This window comes from Symphalangus syndactylus, chromosome 2 (genome assembly GCF_028878055.3).
Source record: "Symphalangus syndactylus isolate Jambi chromosome 2, NHGRI_mSymSyn1-v2.1_pri, whole genome shotgun sequence".
NCBI classification, from domain to species: domain Eukaryota; kingdom Metazoa; phylum Chordata; class Mammalia; order Primates; family Hylobatidae; genus Symphalangus; species Symphalangus syndactylus.
This window is the reverse complement of record NC_072424.2, coordinates 86,970,801-86,988,190: the sequence shown is the minus strand read 5'-3', so window position 1 is coordinate 86,988,190 and position 17,390 is coordinate 86,970,801. Positions and strand designations below refer to the sequence as shown.

General features: G+C 33.2%; 1 protein-coding gene across 6 annotated transcripts in view; it reads right to left on the bottom strand.

Moving 5' to 3' along the window:
• Positions 1 to 352: 352 nt before the first annotated feature.
• Positions 353 to 17,390, bottom strand: part of CEP57L1 (centrosomal protein 57 like 1) — a 75,844-nt gene continuing 58,806 nt past the window's right edge. For 2 of the 6 annotated variants that reach the window (XM_055260888.2, XM_063630697.1), the window contains exons 2-11: positions 16,862 to 17,024; positions 15,303 to 15,482; positions 14,001 to 14,122; positions 10,324 to 10,440; positions 8,968 to 9,045; positions 8,407 to 8,493; positions 5,178 to 5,255; positions 4,818 to 5,011; positions 3,566 to 3,710; positions 353 to 1,520 (exon numbers count right to left, since the gene is read on the bottom strand). In XM_055260888.2, coding sequence (XP_055116863.2) covers positions 1,299 to 1,520; positions 3,566 to 3,710; positions 4,818 to 5,011; positions 5,178 to 5,255; positions 8,407 to 8,493; positions 8,968 to 9,045; positions 10,324 to 10,440; positions 14,001 to 14,122; positions 15,303 to 15,482; positions 16,862 to 17,024 — 1,386 coding nt within the window. In that variant the 3' untranslated portion in view covers positions 353 to 1,298. Of the gene's footprint in view, positions 1,521 to 3,551; positions 3,711 to 4,817; positions 5,063 to 5,177; positions 5,256 to 8,406; positions 8,494 to 8,967; positions 9,046 to 10,323; positions 10,441 to 14,000; positions 14,123 to 15,302; positions 15,483 to 16,861; positions 17,025 to 17,390 lie in introns of all 6 variants that reach the window. The other 4 variants (XM_055260882.2, XM_063630694.1, XM_063630690.1 and 1 more) reach the window with 4 other exon arrangements.

Below are 17,390 nucleotides of genomic sequence, written 5' to 3'. Positions count from 1 at the left end.
TTTCCTACACAAGCTTCTTGGGAATTTCCTAGGAAAACAGAAAAACTGTCTTTTAAAAATTGCTCTCCTTAGCTTCCCAAGATCCTGACCTAAAAATTCTTTCACATCTATAGCTTGAACATTCCATCAGCTGTGGGTTCAAAGAATTCAGTAAATATGTACTTCCAACTCTGTCCCTTAGGAATCACCATCTCTTAAACTGCTACCCTATATTTAAGCTCCTCCATTCTATTACAGCTTTTCTGTCTGTCCTCTATTTCTAATTCAGTTCATGACTCTAGTTCCCCAGTTGCCTCAGAAGATTTGAGTGAGAAACCAAGAGTTCAGAAGAGTTGTACTAGTTCCCATAGGCTTCCAGAAAAATGATCAAGTGCAAATTTATTATAAAGCATGCGTACACAATGACATTTGACATTACTGATTTTAAAATATAAAAAATAAAAATATACCATACTACCCTGAATTTCTGCTGGATGAGGTAATTTAATGCTCAGCTTCCTCTTGTATACTTTCTTGTAAAAAAAAAAATACCACTTTTGTGGGTCCTAGAAATTCACAGTCTCAGTTTATACTGATGGACATTACATACAATGCAAAGAATAATAGTCAGCAAAAGTTATAAAAGTTATAAAGTAGTAAGATAAAATTGATCATTGATTTTTTAAAAAAACTAGTTTTGTAAAAGAGAATGGGAATAGCAGAGGAAAGCTTCTGCAACTGAATTACTGTCTCCTAAAAATTAAGTAGCTATAGGTTCCTATTGTCTCATAAAACTTGGATTAAAGGCTTCTTCATAAAACTGTGTAACTGTTAAGTTTTTCCTTTTCCAAAAGAGAAAAACATTTCACAGCTCTAAAACAAAATAGAAAGAAGGCACCAGGAAAGCTAAATGATCTTTCTGAACTCTGTTCATTTAACATTGGTTTTTAAGGTTCCAAACCTACTAAATGAAAAGTGGAATGAATGGTACTTGTAGCTCGGATTTAACTCAATTTTGAATATTGTCAATCTAGTACAATTTCTTAAATTTAGCTTAAGATATCTGCAAAGCAAACAATGTTTCCAAGACAAGATGAAGTTACGGGCTTCAATCAATAAGAAAAATAAAAAAGTAATTAATTTATTATTTGGAACCCAGTAGGTCATTAGGCATTAATTTTTAAATACTGCAACTTCATGTTTTATAGAAGCTAGAAACATGATTCAAAATGTCACAAAGTTATATTAAATTAAAACCACTTTAGACAATTCAAGGTCTCATTGACAAAGTTCATTAAGGTGACAGTTTTACTGTTTTATTACTGTTCCCACATGATATCATCTCTTCTCAATTTCATTTGAAGATTATGAACTCGTATTGGATGAGAGCTGCTGTTTTTCTGAAAAAGGTTAGTGTCAGTCAAACATTTTCTGGGGATATTTTTTATGTTCTTTGATCCTCTAGGGTAGCTGTCTTCTTGCTGAATACCTGAAGCTTCACTCATCTTTGAGTTTTGAACTTTTTGCAGCAGTTTACGGACCTGGAGAGAAAAAAAAAAAATCTAACATTTTAGTCAAAAATATACTAAAAATATATTCCAAAATAGGTTGAATTGATGGTTTAAAGTTAAAAAGTTAAAATTGAACATTAAAAAGTTCAATTCAGTAAGTTTTTAATTTATTGAACATCTATTACATGCCTAACACTGTACTTGTCAGGTAGAAATATAATGAAGAAAAAAGCTCTTACTTTCAAGGAGCTTACTGCTCCTATTAGTGAATAAAAGCACATATGTGACAACCAGAGAATACTCTGAGCCAGGGTAACTTTGAATAAGACAAAAAGTGTATATGTAAGAAGGCCAAAGTCAGATAAGGTCAACATGGGCTGCAGAGATTGAGGGAAAGGTTGTATATAAGATTTTAAACTGGTAAAAACTAGAGAACAGAGAGGACAGAGAATAACCTTTCAGGTAACATTAACAGCAAAGCAAATAATCAGTTCTAGGAATGAGTATCAAGTTTTGAAAGTTATACACACACACGTGTGCATATGTATGTGTATATGTATATATATATATGTGTGTGTGTGTATAAATATGTGTTTTTTTTTTAATTGCCATTCAGTAGTACTTTAAATTCAGGAATACTTTTGTGTACAAATACTTTTGTGTATTCCTGAATTTAAAGTACTACTGAATGGAAGTTTAAAAAAAAGTTAAGGGAATAACTTTATCACCTTGAGTAGTATATGGTAATAGTGGAGGCAGACAGAATTAAACAAAAACAATACATATCAACTAGCCAAAATCCATTTCTTCAAAGTCCAACCCATTACTTAAGCTATTTCACTTGAGCATAGGTCTAATTTGTAGAGCTGATCCAGACTTTGGGGGAGTACCTAGTTCTCTATTTGGCTAACAGTCAATTTTTATTACAGATATTACATTTATCATAATAAAATGCTTAAAATTTATACTGCTATAGCTATTACGGAATATAAATCATGTTTTTCAAAATATAGTATATATATACTACCTGAGTTTTAAAAATGATAATTCTTCTATTCCTTTCAAGTTTCTCCTATGCAATTTCAAGAAAGTGTACAAGTTGTAGAATTTTCACTCCAAAACAATCATACAGAAATTTTTACTTACTATAGCCTTAAAAGCCAGTAAAATAAAAATATTTGTTTTAAAAATTTCACTTCTTTCTTTCTTCCTTTCCTTCTTTCCCACAATAAGAATAAAAGTAATAATATTCTGCATCTTTTATTATTTTTCTATAAAAGGCGGGGAGGCTTATTTGTGACATTCATATATCACTAACTTATATGAATGATGATTTTGTCCATAGGCAGATGGCTACATGATGTGACTTGAGGGTTCCTGGGAAAGGCTCCCTCTGCTTTCTGCTCCAGCAGTGTAATAGTGCTGCAAGTTCAACCTACGGAGTCATTGTCTTGGAATTAAATATTACATTCCATGATTTTTCTGTTAAAATAAGAAAACTGTTAGCTATTCTTAGTTATTACATCTTAACATACAAGTATAGAGTTTTCCTCACCATCCCTGTCCTACTCACTACAGCTAGCTGAGTATAGGACCCCAGGGAATGGAACATAACACAGCTTGTTTTTGGGAAAGGGGAAATCATGCTTTAAGGACTGGGGCACTGCTTGGGAGCCAGGTTTATGTCTGGTAGTGAATGAGAGACCTGCTGACAAAAGGGGTATCATTAAGGCATTAGAAGAGAGAAGGAAAATGAAAAAGAATGCTAAAAGGGTAAACTGGAGGGCTGCTAAGGCAAGTTTAGTCTGCCTCACAATTTCCCCACAGCAATTTCTGAATACATAACTGAACTTATTTGCTCACTTAAAAAATTTTAACTTGGAGAGTTATGTAGGAGGTCCATGTTATTCCAATGGGACAGATGGCTCTATTCTGTCATAGGCCTAAGGGACTACCATCCATCTTTGCACTAAATCCCATATACAGACCTCAAATTTGGAAAGTCATACAGAGATACAACACTGAATCCAGATATTTTATCTTTTTATTAAAATCTCTTACTAAAGCCTTCTTACACTGTCCTGATGCTTCTTCAGTTTGGAGATTTGTTCTCCTTTAATTTCCATTTTCTTGAGTAAACACTCTAGTTCACATTCTATGTCGTCACAGACTGAATGGCTTTCAGTTTTCTTCATTTGTTTCAGTAGTTCTTGGTGCTCCCTATGAAAGAATAGCAAATATTAAGCACTATTACAGTTTATTGCATATATTTCTTTGCCATAATTAAGCAATTTTCTGTTCAATCATAAATTTTAGTCAGTTAAATATTAACCTTTAAAAACAGCCTCTTTCTTTAGGGTTAATTAAATCTATGGTAAATATAACCAGGCTCCTGTGATTTGAAATTAAATACCTTTAGAAATATCTTAAGACTGCTAAGCAACTTTTAAAAACATCCGAATTCCTGATGCTCATAGCTCAATGTAGCAAAATGTGTGATGTCTTTAACAGAGGTATTGAAGGGCCTTCTTCCTCATTATTGATATAGGATCTTTGGAAAAATTCCAGCTGTGGAAGTATCTGCCTGAAAAACTTCCGGATTTGGAGTTAGCCTACTGAAATGCTGTTAATAGAAAGAGTTATATATTCTACAGAGGTCTTAGATCAACTAGCTGGTCAGCCAAATCACGTGGTTCTGGAATTTCTGTTGAATATATATTTAAGCAGGTGGGCACAATATAATGTATCCCATATGGAAATCTTCTTTACTACAGATGGTTCAAAATTTGTAATGCAGACCAGCCAGAGTCTAAAACAAGGAATTACATTCCTACTTGTCTAATGAAATAATTCATTCAGCTGAAAGATTCTAAAACACAAAAGGAGAGCCTTTCTTATAAAAGCTTTTGTGAGTTTTAATCTAAGGTCATCAGATCCTGTATGTTAGAATGATAGTAATATCTATCAGTCCAGATTTTGGGAATACAGAAATACCTTAGAATGAAAAAGTAGTAGCTATAAAGAATTGAAATTTTAAATAGTAATAAATACAATGAAAAATAGTGGCAACAAACTGTCCAAATGGCTAAGTAACGTCTTTAAGAATTTATAAGTGGTATTGTTCTTAAGACTAAGAAGAAAAAGTGATATTGTACTTCTCCTGATAAAGAATAAAAATACTGGCCAGGCACGGTGGTTCATGCTTGTAATCCTAGCACTTTGGGAGGCCGAGGCAGGAGGATTGCCTGAAACCAGGAGTTCAAGACTAGCCTGGGCAACATAGCGAGACACTGTCTCTTAAAAAAAAAAAAGAATATAAATACTTACATGCTCATTTGGTCCAGCTCATCTTGCATTGCCATCAAAAGTTCAGACAAATTGTCACAAATGGAAATGGACTTTTCTGAGTCAGGAGGAATAGCCTTACACCAGGAAGTTGTTCTAGAAGGCTTGGGGAGACATCTAGTCTCAGTCACGTTAAAAGGTTTCTGAAGGATATGTGGGTCACGATGTTGCCTCATCTGCAAAAAGTTTTGCATACTTGCATTCACAGAACAGCTTGCACTGGTAGACTTATGGGAAAAGAAACAACTGAGAATAATTTTAAATGACTGAAGATATTTAAATAGCACTTACAACAAAACAGGAGTTTTTTTGAACAACTATCTTCATTTTATCCCCTCTCACCTTTTCAGCCACAAAAGGCAGTGCTCCAAACTTTGAACAAATTTGCCAAGGTGGTCCTCTCTTTATACATTTAGTTTTCTAGAGATTGGCAAGAAAAAAACGTAAACAAGAAATTATTTTAAAAGTTAGTTACAATATGAAGAACTCTCAAAACTCAACAGAAAACAATGCAACTGGAAAATGGGCAAAAGACATGGACAGAAATTTCATTGACAAGGACATACGTATGACAAACATACAAAAAGATATTCAACATCATTAATTATGAAAATGCAAGTTAAAATTACAGTGAAATATCACTGCACATCTATTGGAATGGCCAAAATAAAAAACAGTGACAATACCAAATGTTGGCAAGCATGCAGAGAAAATAAAATCACTCACATATTGTTGGTGGGAATACAAAATGGTACAGCCATTTTGGAAGACAGTTTGGCAGTTTCTTATAAAGCTAAAAATGTACTTATCACATGACCCAACAATTGCTCTCTTAGGCATTTATCTTAGAAAAATGAAAACTTATGTTCACATAAAAACCTGTACACAAATGTTCATAGCAGCTTTATTTGTAATAGCTAAAAAACTGGGAACAATTGAAATATCCTTTTTTTTTTTTTTTTTTTTTTTTTGAGACAGGGTCTCATTCTGTTACCCAGACTGGAGTGCAGTGGTATGATCTTGGCTCACCGCAACCTCCGTCTCCCAGGCTCAAGCGATTCTCCTGCCTTAGTCTCCCAAGTAGCTGGGATTACAGGTGTGTGCCACTACTGCCCGGCTAATTTTTGTATTTTTAGTAGGGATGGGGTTTCACCATATTGGCCAGGCTGGTCTCGAACTCCTGACCTCGAATGATCCATTCGCCTTGGCCTCCCAAACTGTTGGGATTACAGGTGTGAGCCACCGTGCCCGGCTCCAGATATCCTTTAACAGATGAATAGTTAAACTGTGGTACATCCATAATGCGGAATACCACACAGAAATAAAAAGGATGTATTGAGACATATGACAACTTGAATGGACCTCAAGGGAAAAAAGCCAACCGCAAAAAGTTACATACTGTATAATTCCATTTATATAACATTCTTGAAATAATAAAATACACAGATGGTGAACAGATTAGAGGTTGCCAATGTTCAGGGAAGGGGATGTGTAGCTATAGAGGGATTGCATGAAGGAGTTTTTTAGTGGTGGAAGAGTTCTGTATCTTGATTATTGTGATAGTGACATGAATTTACACATATGATTCTCTCATAAAATCTACACATCTGATTTTTGTCTTGTAAAACTCTCCTACTGCTGTCAGTTACCATCTAAAATTACAACTCTAATCATGTCCCTACTCTTCTCAGAAACCTTTGATAGTTCCTGTTTATAGAATAAAAGTTCAAACTCTTAACATGGCATTCAAGGTCAGCCATTAGCTCACCCCAAGCTATATTTTCCATTTTAACGTTCATTATGATCCCATTTCACCCCCACTACTGGACTATTACTTATAGGTCCCTGGAAAAACCAACAATTCCCTCAGACTATAATACATTTTTCCTCATATCAGTCTGTCAATATTTAATTCTTCAAGGCTTCCTTTAATATTGCTCTTGGATTACCTTTCACATACTCCTTTGTCTACACAGCACCACAACACTTTGTTTAAACTTCTATTAATCTTCTATTATACTGTTTTATACTTATATATTTATCTGTTTCTCACAAATTCCTGTCTTATCATCACCTAGAGATACCAGCCTATATAAGAGTTGAATGAACTATGTCCAGAACATGGAGAAACAGTGTGATGGGAAGCAGGTCTCTCATAGAGGCTTCTTGAAATCTGATCCTACTTTCAGCAACTTTAGCACTCCCTCCATCTTTAAAAAGAGACATCATTATTTGCATACCCTGTGAACTTGGGATTTGAACTAAGTACTTCCATAAAATGATTCTGCTGTTAATTACTCTCTTCTCTTCCAGGAGTTACCTTTTCTTTCTTTCTTTCCTTCATTTCTTTTATCTTCTCCCTGTACCTTCACTATTTTATAATAAATAGGTAAACTGAAAAAAGTTCCATTAACTCATCTGAGAAAGGATGCCATAAAACATACATATTGGGCAATATTGTTCCACTGGCAAATTACTTATAGTGATTTTTCTATTTGGCTTTGTAGCTGTGAATCTCATTGCACAAATAAGACACAAAACAAATATTTAGGAAAGGAAACAGCCAAAATAAGTCATATTGGGGAAATATTGTTCGTTATTGTAGTTTGAAAATTCTTTAAAATGAAAAAATTATGAAAAATACAGCCCAAGTATTGAACATTAATTTTTATTTACGTAATAAAACAGTAGCCAAAGTTAAGTATACTGTTCTCTCCATTATTTTATTCACAAGCTAAGTATATGGCAGTGGCCAGAATTCCCAAATAGTATCTCCTGTCCCCCACAGCAAATCACACAGAGAACACTCAGTCCATTCATATCTGAATAAATAGTAATAATGGCCATCAAAACCATAATTCCAGAATCATAAGATTAAAAGGGATTAAAAACTTTTTTCATACCATTATATATAATTAAGAAGGGTTACTTGAATAGCATACATTCAAAACATCAATTCATCTAAAGAAAATATTGGTATATAAAGTACTAACTCTCCAATCCTTACTTTTGGGCAAATTCACAAGAAATAAGCATAGAAATTACATACAACAATAAATTCCATATATAAATGACTTTACAGACTTAACAGGTCTACAAAAAACCCCTTATTTTTTATTGTCTATATATTACATAAAACTGCTTTCAGGATCTATTATGTTGTCAGTATCTACTGTGTTGTTTAGTGCCTCTTTTACAAAGTATCACAAAATATGCTTCTCCAGAAGTTTAAAACTAGAAAAATGTTAATCTTTCTAGAAAAACTGGAGTGCTTTCTGTTATTTCACAAAGATAGTTATAGTGTCCATTATATGTTCCTTTTTGCTTTGGTTGTCAAACAAACTCAGAGCTAAATTTTGTACATGACCGCTGCTACTTTTTTTAACCTGAATCTTATGAAATTTTCTGTCCTTATACCCCAAACCATCATCCATTACTTGCAACGCATTATTGCATGACTTTTATTTTATATCTTCAAATCCTTTTTGGAAAGGGGTAGATATAAGCATTAAGAGCGTATATAAATAAGTATTAGCAGTATTTTTGTTTGGAAAAAATTTTATATGCACACCTTTGAAGATTTCTTCTTTTCCTTGGAGTGCTTTAGATTTGAAACTGAAGACATTATAATTTTACTGATTTCAAGTCCAGTTTGAAGCTGTAATGTTTTAAAAAAAGGTTATAACATTGATTTGTAAGACATGGAAAAACATTGTAATGAGATATCAGGTCTAAGTTTATAAATATAAAAATGCTTTTTGAAGAAGAAAAGAAAATCCAAGATACTGTTTTTGTACGTATGAAGGTCACTAAGTCTATTGGTAATTACAATAATTTTCTGTTTATAAAAGAATAAGTTATTTAATATACATATAGAAATCAAACTGAAAACAATCTATCCTAGCAGTTCCTTCAACTGAGAATATATGTATTTGTCAGAATTTCAGAAGATTAAAAGACCTCTTGGTAATACATCAATGTATCATACTGGCTGACTGAGAATTTATTATAATGAAAAGACAATCTAGGAAGCAGAAATTAGAATCTAGAACATAGGCTTCAGTTAATAAAAATAAAAATATAATAAAACATATATGGTTTACTGTGATAGATTACATAGTGCTATATTTACCTCAGAAGCTTTGTCTTGAAATAGCTTCCGTTGATGTTCTTCTTCCTTAAGTTTTTCTTCTAAATGTTTAATCTTGTCCTGCAAAAGAGTAAAAACTAAGATTGTTATATAAAACCTAGAGCCAAATATCCTTTGTTTCTTTTCCAAATAGAGTCCTAGAGGGTCTTGATTCTTAAGAGTTTGGCAAACTAAGGCAGAAAATAAGAAAAAGGAATGGCACAAGATGTTAAGATTTTTCTTGGCTTACTTCCCACTTCTTTCTTTGCTTCTTTACCTTCTATTACATACAAGGAGAACAAAGGGAAAGCAAAGAATATACACACACATAGGCTTTATTAACTTCCAGCAACAAAATCATTATGATGAAACTTTTAAGGGTACTAAAGGTGTAGGTCAAACAATTATAGTCTTGGGTCTCAACGTTTCATTCAAAACATAAAAAAAAAATTTCTACTATTTGCATATATGTGATAAGAGTGTACTTTTGGGAGAACAGTGAAAAGACATAATAGAAATATACAATGTGGTCCTTGTTACTTAAGAGCTTATACAGATTGAGGATCCCTTATCTTAAGTGTTTGGAACCAGAGATATTTTTGATTTTGGAATATTTTTATTACCGTTTCGGTATCCCCAATCCAAAAAATCAAAATCCTATATGCTCCAGTGAACATTTCTTCTGAACATTATTATTAGTGCTCAAAAAGTTTTGGATTTTGGAGTATATCAGATTTTGGATTTTTGGATTAGGGATACCCAACCTATATTGTGTGAAAAGAAAAAAAGAGCAATATTCATAAAACAATAAAACAACAAAGCAAGGAAATAACTTGACAGGCACCATATATACATAGAACCTTATATATGTAAGTATTATATCTTACATCTGTGGTGTGGTTCAGAATAGGAGGACAGTACTATTTCAAAGGGAGAACTTCCTGAGTGTTGGAGAGTTCAAGGAGGACTTCCTAGGGGAAGTATGACAGTGAGAAAACCCTATAAAATGGAAAGGATTTGGAGGGAAAAAGGATGAAGAGGGGAACTGGTATAGGCTTAATTTAACTACAAGCGGTGAAAGACAATTTTTCAATACCCTTTAGGTAAAGTATCTGACAAATGAAAATATCCTGCCATATTAGAAGTCAAAATTACAATTTCACATCAAAAGACAGCTCATTCATACTGTGACAGAACATATTAACTTTTCACTCTATAGGTTAGAATTCATATCTGGATTATAAAAAGTTGTAAATGAAGTTTTATAAATCTAAGATTTACTCTACATTCACATAAAATACCAATTATGCTTAACACTAAAGATTTATTCCTGTTGTCATCACTTCAAAGTAAGCTTACCTCAGCAGTTTTCTGAGTTGTTGTAAGTCTAAAACACTCTTTTTCTAAGACATCAAGCTTTTCAAGTTTTGCATACAGCTTCATCTGATCTTGTTCTTTTTCCCTCTGAAGCTGGGCCTAGAAAGGATAAAAATAAACTAACAACCCTGAATTTGGCAAGTAATGCCAATGGAACAAGAATAATACAATTTCTGAGAATTCAAAACACAATATAAATATCTTAAGAAACATGTACATAAACACACACACTTTAGGTGCTTACAAGCAAAAAACAAGAAAATCAAATACTTTATGTTATTTATTTTTTTCAATCTTAAAGTCATAATTTTTTAAATTTAAATTTAAATTTTTTTTTTTCTGAAAATCAAACACTTTTAAAGAGCAAATATAACACGCAAAAAAGGCCAGGTGTGGTGGCTCATACCTGTAATTCAAGCACTTTGGGAGGCTGAGGTGGGAGGATTGCTTGAACCCTGGAGTTTGAGGCCAGCCTGGGCAACATAATGGGACCCCTCCTCTACAAAAAACTTAAAAATTAGCTGGACATGGTGGTGCATGCACACCTGTAGTCTCAGCTGCTTGGGAGGCTGAGATGAGAAGATTGCTTGAGCCTGGAAAATCGAGGTTATGGTAAGCAGTGACTGTGCCACCATGCTCCAGTTTGGGCAACAGAGTGAGACCTTGTCTCAAAAAACAAAAAAAAAAAAGCGCAGATTAGATGTGTTATATTAGCATCACTGAAACAAACTCGTTTATGCATCTTTGTATAGAATATAAATTAATTCTATTATGGAAAACTTTTCTTTTCTTTTTGAGACAGAGTCTTGCTGTTGCCCAGGCTGGAGTGCCGCAGCATGATCTTGGCTCACTGCAACCTCTGTCTCCTGGGTTCAAGCGATTCTCCCTCCTCAGCCTCCCAAGTAGCTGGGATTACAAGCGCCTGCCACCATGCCCTACACTAAGTTTTGTATTTTTAGTAGAGACATGGTTTCACTGTGTTGCTCAGGCTAGTCTTGAACTCCCGACCTCAAGTCATCTGCCCACCTTGGTCTCCCAAAGTGCTGGGATTACAGGCGTGAGCTACCAAGTCTGGCCTAAGAAAACCATTATTAACAAAACCTGTATTAAATAGTGTTATTTACAAGGTGACCAAACATACTCATTAACTTATCCTCTCTCTAACATAGAAAAGCAGCTATCAGAGGAATAAAACATAAAAAGAACACGGAGAAAAGGAAAGTTACACACACACACACACACACACGCACGCATGCACGCACACACATCTATATGCTATTTTGTAATGGCATTTATAACCATACCAATGTAAAGTATTAATAATAGGGGCAACCGTGAGGGAGCAAGAACTCTTTCTATACTATCTGCTCAATTTTCTATAAACCTAAAATGGCTGTAAAAGATAAAGTCTAGGCTGGGCACGGTGGCTCACACCTGTAATCCCAGCTCTTTGGGAGGCCGAGGTGGGTGGATCACCTGAGGTCAGGAGTTTGAGACCAGCCTGCCCCAACATGGCGAAACCCTGTCTCTACTAAAAATACAAAAAGTTAGCTGGGTGTGGTGGCGGGTGCCTGTAATCCCAGCTACTTGGGAGGCTGAGGCAGGAGAATTGCTTGAACCAGGGAGGCGGAGGTTGCAGTGAGCCAAGATTGTGCCACTGCACTCCAGCCTGGGTGAAAAGAGCGAAACTCTGACTCCAAAAAAAAAAAAAAAAAAAAGATAAAGTCTATTAATTAAAACAAAACCAAAAACAATACCAATAAACAGAGTCTTAGTAACCTGTGGTTTAATAACATTTAGTTGAAGTCCCAGAGAAGAAGAGAGAGAGGTGGGACAGAATAATTATTTGAAGGATAATGGTTGAAAATGTTCCAATTTAACGAAAAATACTGACAGATTCAAGAATCTCAAAAGGTTCAAGCATTAAAAAAAACACTTAGCAGCATATTGTTGAAAACCAGTGATAAAGGGGAAAATCTTAATAGCAGCCTGAGAAATGACGACACATTCTGCATAGAGGAATAAAGAGAAGAACTCTGATTAGAAACTATGAGATCCAGAAGGCAACAGGAACAAAATCTTCAATGTGCTTAAAGAAAAAAAGATGTCACCTAGAATTCTATATCCAGCCAAAATATCTTTCACAAATGACAGTGAAATAGACTTTTCCAGATAAATAAATGCTAAGACAATACTTAGCATTCTGATATTTTCCTTCAGACTGAAGAAAAATGATATCAAATGGAAAACAAAATCTACACAAAAATAAAAAGCACAGAAAATGGTAAAAAATATATATTTTTGTTTCCTAATTTTCCTGAAAGGATAATTGACCATTTGAAGCAAAAATAATAATGTATTGTGGGTTGTATGACAAATGCAGAAATAAAATGTATGAAAACTATAGCACAAAGGGGAATAAGACGAAGCATACTGAAAGAGGATCCTACATTATATGTGAAATATTTTAATACAGATTTATGGCAGACTGTGGTTAGTTCAGAATACATATTTTAGTTCATAGAGCAGCTATTAAAAAGGATCATAATTTGTTTCAATATCAACTAGAGAAAGACTTTCATCTTATTCTTCTTCAGAACACTTTGGCTGTTCTTGGACCTTTGCTTTTCCATATAAATTTTAGAATTAAATTCTCTAGTTCCTTAAAAATCTGTTATGTATTTGACCCATCAAAATCCAGTATTGATTGGTACTTTTACCCTTCTGCCAAGAAAATGCAAGGATATTAGAACACTTTAAACTACTTTACTTCTTCCTAATATATAAGCCATTGTTCTGATGAATTTTAATTCTTTATATTTAAACCATACAAAGCATTATTATTGTTGCCTTATATAATATTCATTTAGATTTATCCACATATTTACCATCTTCATTGCTCTTCATTCCTTTCTGCATCTCTGACCTTCTACCAAAGGTCATTTTCCTTCTGTCTGATGTCCTTTAGTGTTCTCTTTAGAGTGGACCTACTAGTAACAAATTATCTCAGTCTTTTTAGTCTTAAAATGTCTTTATTTCTGAACGATACTTCCCCCAGGCATAGAATTCTAGACCAGTACTTATTTTCTTTTAACACCTTAACTCTATCAGTCCCTTGTCTTCTGGGTTCAGTACTTTCAGTTGAGAAGTCAGCTATCACTTTAATTGTTGTCTGAGTGTAATATTTTTTTTTCTGGATGCTTTTAAGATTTTACTTTTCTTTTTTTTTTTTTTTGAGACAGAGTCTTGCTCTATCGTCCAGGCTGGAGTGCAATGGCACAATCTCAGCTCACTGCAACCTCTGCCTCCCGGGTTCAAGCGATTCTCCTGCCTCAGCCTCCTGAGTAGATGAGATTACAGATGCCTGCCACCAAGCCCGGCTAATTTTTGTATTTTTAGTAGAGATGGGGTTTCACCATGTTGGCCAGGCTAGTAATTTTACTTTTTAATACATTTTGTAACATTCTTAACCATTATCTCTTCAAATATTGCTTTTCCCCTATTTTCCCTTTCCTTTCCTTTTGAAACTCCAATTACATGTAAGTTAGACCTCATTCTAACATTATGCCTCCTTTGCCTTTGAATTTTCCCATGAAATTAAAATATTCTTCAAAAACATACAAAATTATATTATCATTCCTTATAGAAAATATGCTCACCTGTTGTTCTAGGATCATGTTCTTTTCTCGCTCTACATTGAGAACCATTCTCTTTGTATATTCTAGTTGCTTCTCTAGAAGAGTACAACGAGACTGGGCTGAGCTTAACTGTATACTTATATCTATGAAAAAGACAAAATAATAACCAGTCAATTACCTGATTATCATATAGATCAGAGATTTGGTTATCACAAGAAATGTACTATGTGAATTCAATCAAGAGCTAAAAGTTCAAGGCTTCCTTTATCTCTGAGTATTGACTCTCCCAGAATTATGAAAATATATTTGTAAATAGCTCATTAATTACACAGAACTGGTTTAATATTGTTTCCTCCTAAAAATCCAGAGGGCACACTTCTGAAAGAGGAGGATGTCAGTAACTTGTGGGATGATAAATATCCTGGTTGTTGATGGAAATAACATCATCTGGAAAAACAGAGGCTGAAAGTTTCTTACCTATCAATATATTTCTTCTCTTTCAGGAAACTCAGGTATATGCATCTACCACTCTCATTTTCCCCTGTTCTTGACTGCTGGCAGAACAGTTAATTCCACAGCAGAAAGCAACCTATTTCTAATCCTTTAACTCTTTACTTTCCTTAGCCCTTTCTTCTACTTTTGTCCAATTACCTCAGAAATATTTTTCTCCCCATTTCTTCATTCTACTTCTAAGTTGAAACACAAACTAGAGCCTTGTTTATGAGGATGAGTGTAGTGTAAAAAGGAAAAAGAAAGTCTTAAGTTTTGAAGTGAAATTACACAAAATACTTATGTTCTAAATTTCTAAAATTTTTCATAATTTCCACAGAACCCTCCCCCATTTGCCTATGTCTTCTAATTAACCTTGCTTTCCTCTCAAGTTAAATAAAATTCTTTTGTATTCATTTTTATTGGTTTTATATTGTTTAATTGCTAGTGTTGTTCTGTATTTCAAATTATAAAGTTTAGTGTTAACTGCAAATACAAATAAATAAAATAAAAAATAAATATTCAATTACGGGTTAAATTGGAGTTTGTTGGCTATTCTGAAAATATTCTAACTTTTAAACACAACTTGTCTAAAATCTTAATTTTTCCTTTAATTTCTAGAATTTATGAATTATGATAAGTTAGATATGATAGAGGTAAGTTCAAAACTGTATCTTTTTCTCACAAATATCAAAAGGTCTGAGAACAAAGTCCCAAAGTTTGAATATATATGAGAATAAAGATATCTGAGTACATCGGCTTAGACTAGGTTTATTATTTTTGAACTGTAAACTCTGGTAACCCCTGGTTTCTGAGAACTACTGCATTTCTTACCTTTTTTCTGCTTTATCAGCTCCTGGTGTGCCAGATTTCTCTCATTTGTTTCATTCTCTAAGGCCTTCTTATACTGTGCTGCTTCTCTGGAAAGGATGTTCAGGTTATCTTCAGCTTGTGTTCTCTCCAGCTCTAAACAATGAATTTTTTCCTGAAGAGTTTTTAAGGCTAAAATAAGAGCTGTTGAAAAAAAATTTTGTTGATATTTTAAGTGAAAGTTTCTGAACACTTACGATCAAAGTAACATAAGAAAAATGAGCAGTATATTTTTCTTACTGAGCCAGAAAAATGTACAAGTAATGCATATTCTTCAAAAAATGAAAAATAATGACCAACACTTTAAAGAGGCACACATTTTCTCTCTATCTTGTAAAAACACTATATCTATTATTGTATTTAGTGATTTCTAAGACTGAGAAAGGTAATAACCACAATTTTAATTTAATAAAATAAATATTTTCAAATGAAAGGACTTAAAGAAGACAATGTACAGTCTGGGGAGCATAAGAGTCTAAATATGAATAAGGAACATTAAAATATAATTTCTACTAATTAACATGGCAATTTAGGTTTAAAGTTATAGGTTTTTTTTCTCAGTTCTTGATGTATTCCATTTTAGTCAAATCACACATATTTATTGTTTCTTTGTCCATGATGCAGTATTAAGAACCAGGATAATTATAACCTAATGGTTTACCTGATGTCAGACCTGAAAGATAATAGTATTCTGTACTACTGTGACTTATATTCAACTACATTAATATCTTCATGATTCAGGTAAGTTCAGAGTTTTAACTGTCATATAATTTATATCAAATTAAAAAGATGCTTGCTAGAGATTACCATTTGGTTTTTATAAATGAGATAAATAAATTATATTTATTCCTCTTTACATGGTATCTGTAGCTGGCACATTGATTTGCATTATTATTTCTTATAGTTTATTCCACCAAATTAGTTTATTTATTAACAGCAACCATTATTATAGAAGATTTAAAAAGTAAGTGATATCAGCATCTCAGAAAGGAATTTGCACAGCTTAAAATATGCCTGGAGTAATAAAATGTTTTCCTAATTCAATTTTAAGATCCTCCTACATTTCTATTTTAAACGTTAAAATACTAGTATTTTGTAGTTACTCTGATATACTGGCTTCCTAAAATATTTTCAAGAATAATTTTGGATATATGCAATTTCTGAATCTAATTCTTGAATAAGATGCAATTCCATTTAATTCACTAACATTCTAATCATCTAGTTTGGGATTCCAAATCTGACCTTTTGTTCTTCAAAGAGTATTTTCCTGTTTTCAAATGATGTTTTTATGATAACTCTGTGATATGTGTCCAGCTGGTTATATTAATCTTCATTTTATGGCTGAAGAAGCCAAAATAAAAAATGTCAAGTAATTTGTCTAAGTTCATAGAAACTTTTAGCAACAGAATCAAAGTTAGGAGTTTTGTTAAGATTAAATATGCAATCATATTGTATTCCACATAAATATGAAAAGTTTTTTATAGCATGTTTTTACCATTCTTCAAATTTTATATCAGCATTACCTTGGCTATTTGGGCTATGAAGTATCTTAGGAGAGGTAACTTCTAAGTTCGCAGGACGGCAATTCTGAGATGGTTCATTCTGGATGAATGAGGGAACAAATACTCTTTCTGGAGGTTTATGATAGCTTCCTACTATACTATGCATTAATTCAGAATCCATTATCTGTAGAGAATAAAGGAATGATATAGTATCATTCTTTCCTATTTTAAGGGTGAATGCATTATACAAAAATTCAGGAGAAACTTTAACAACATAATCATATACTGTGGAGTTGTATCTTTATGAACTTAATTATAAATTCAACTCTAATAAGCTTGGCAATAAAAGAAAGAAAAGTTACTATTTCTTGTGTAAGTAGTACTGATAATTCTGCCTGATTTTCAATAATCATATACCCTGCAGTAAGCATGACATGAGTGATTTGAATTTACTGGTTTCACAGTTACTCATAAATCCCATATACCTATCATAGTCTGAGCACCTCTCTATAAGCAGTGTGACTCTAGGATTTAAAGAGAAAGTACATAT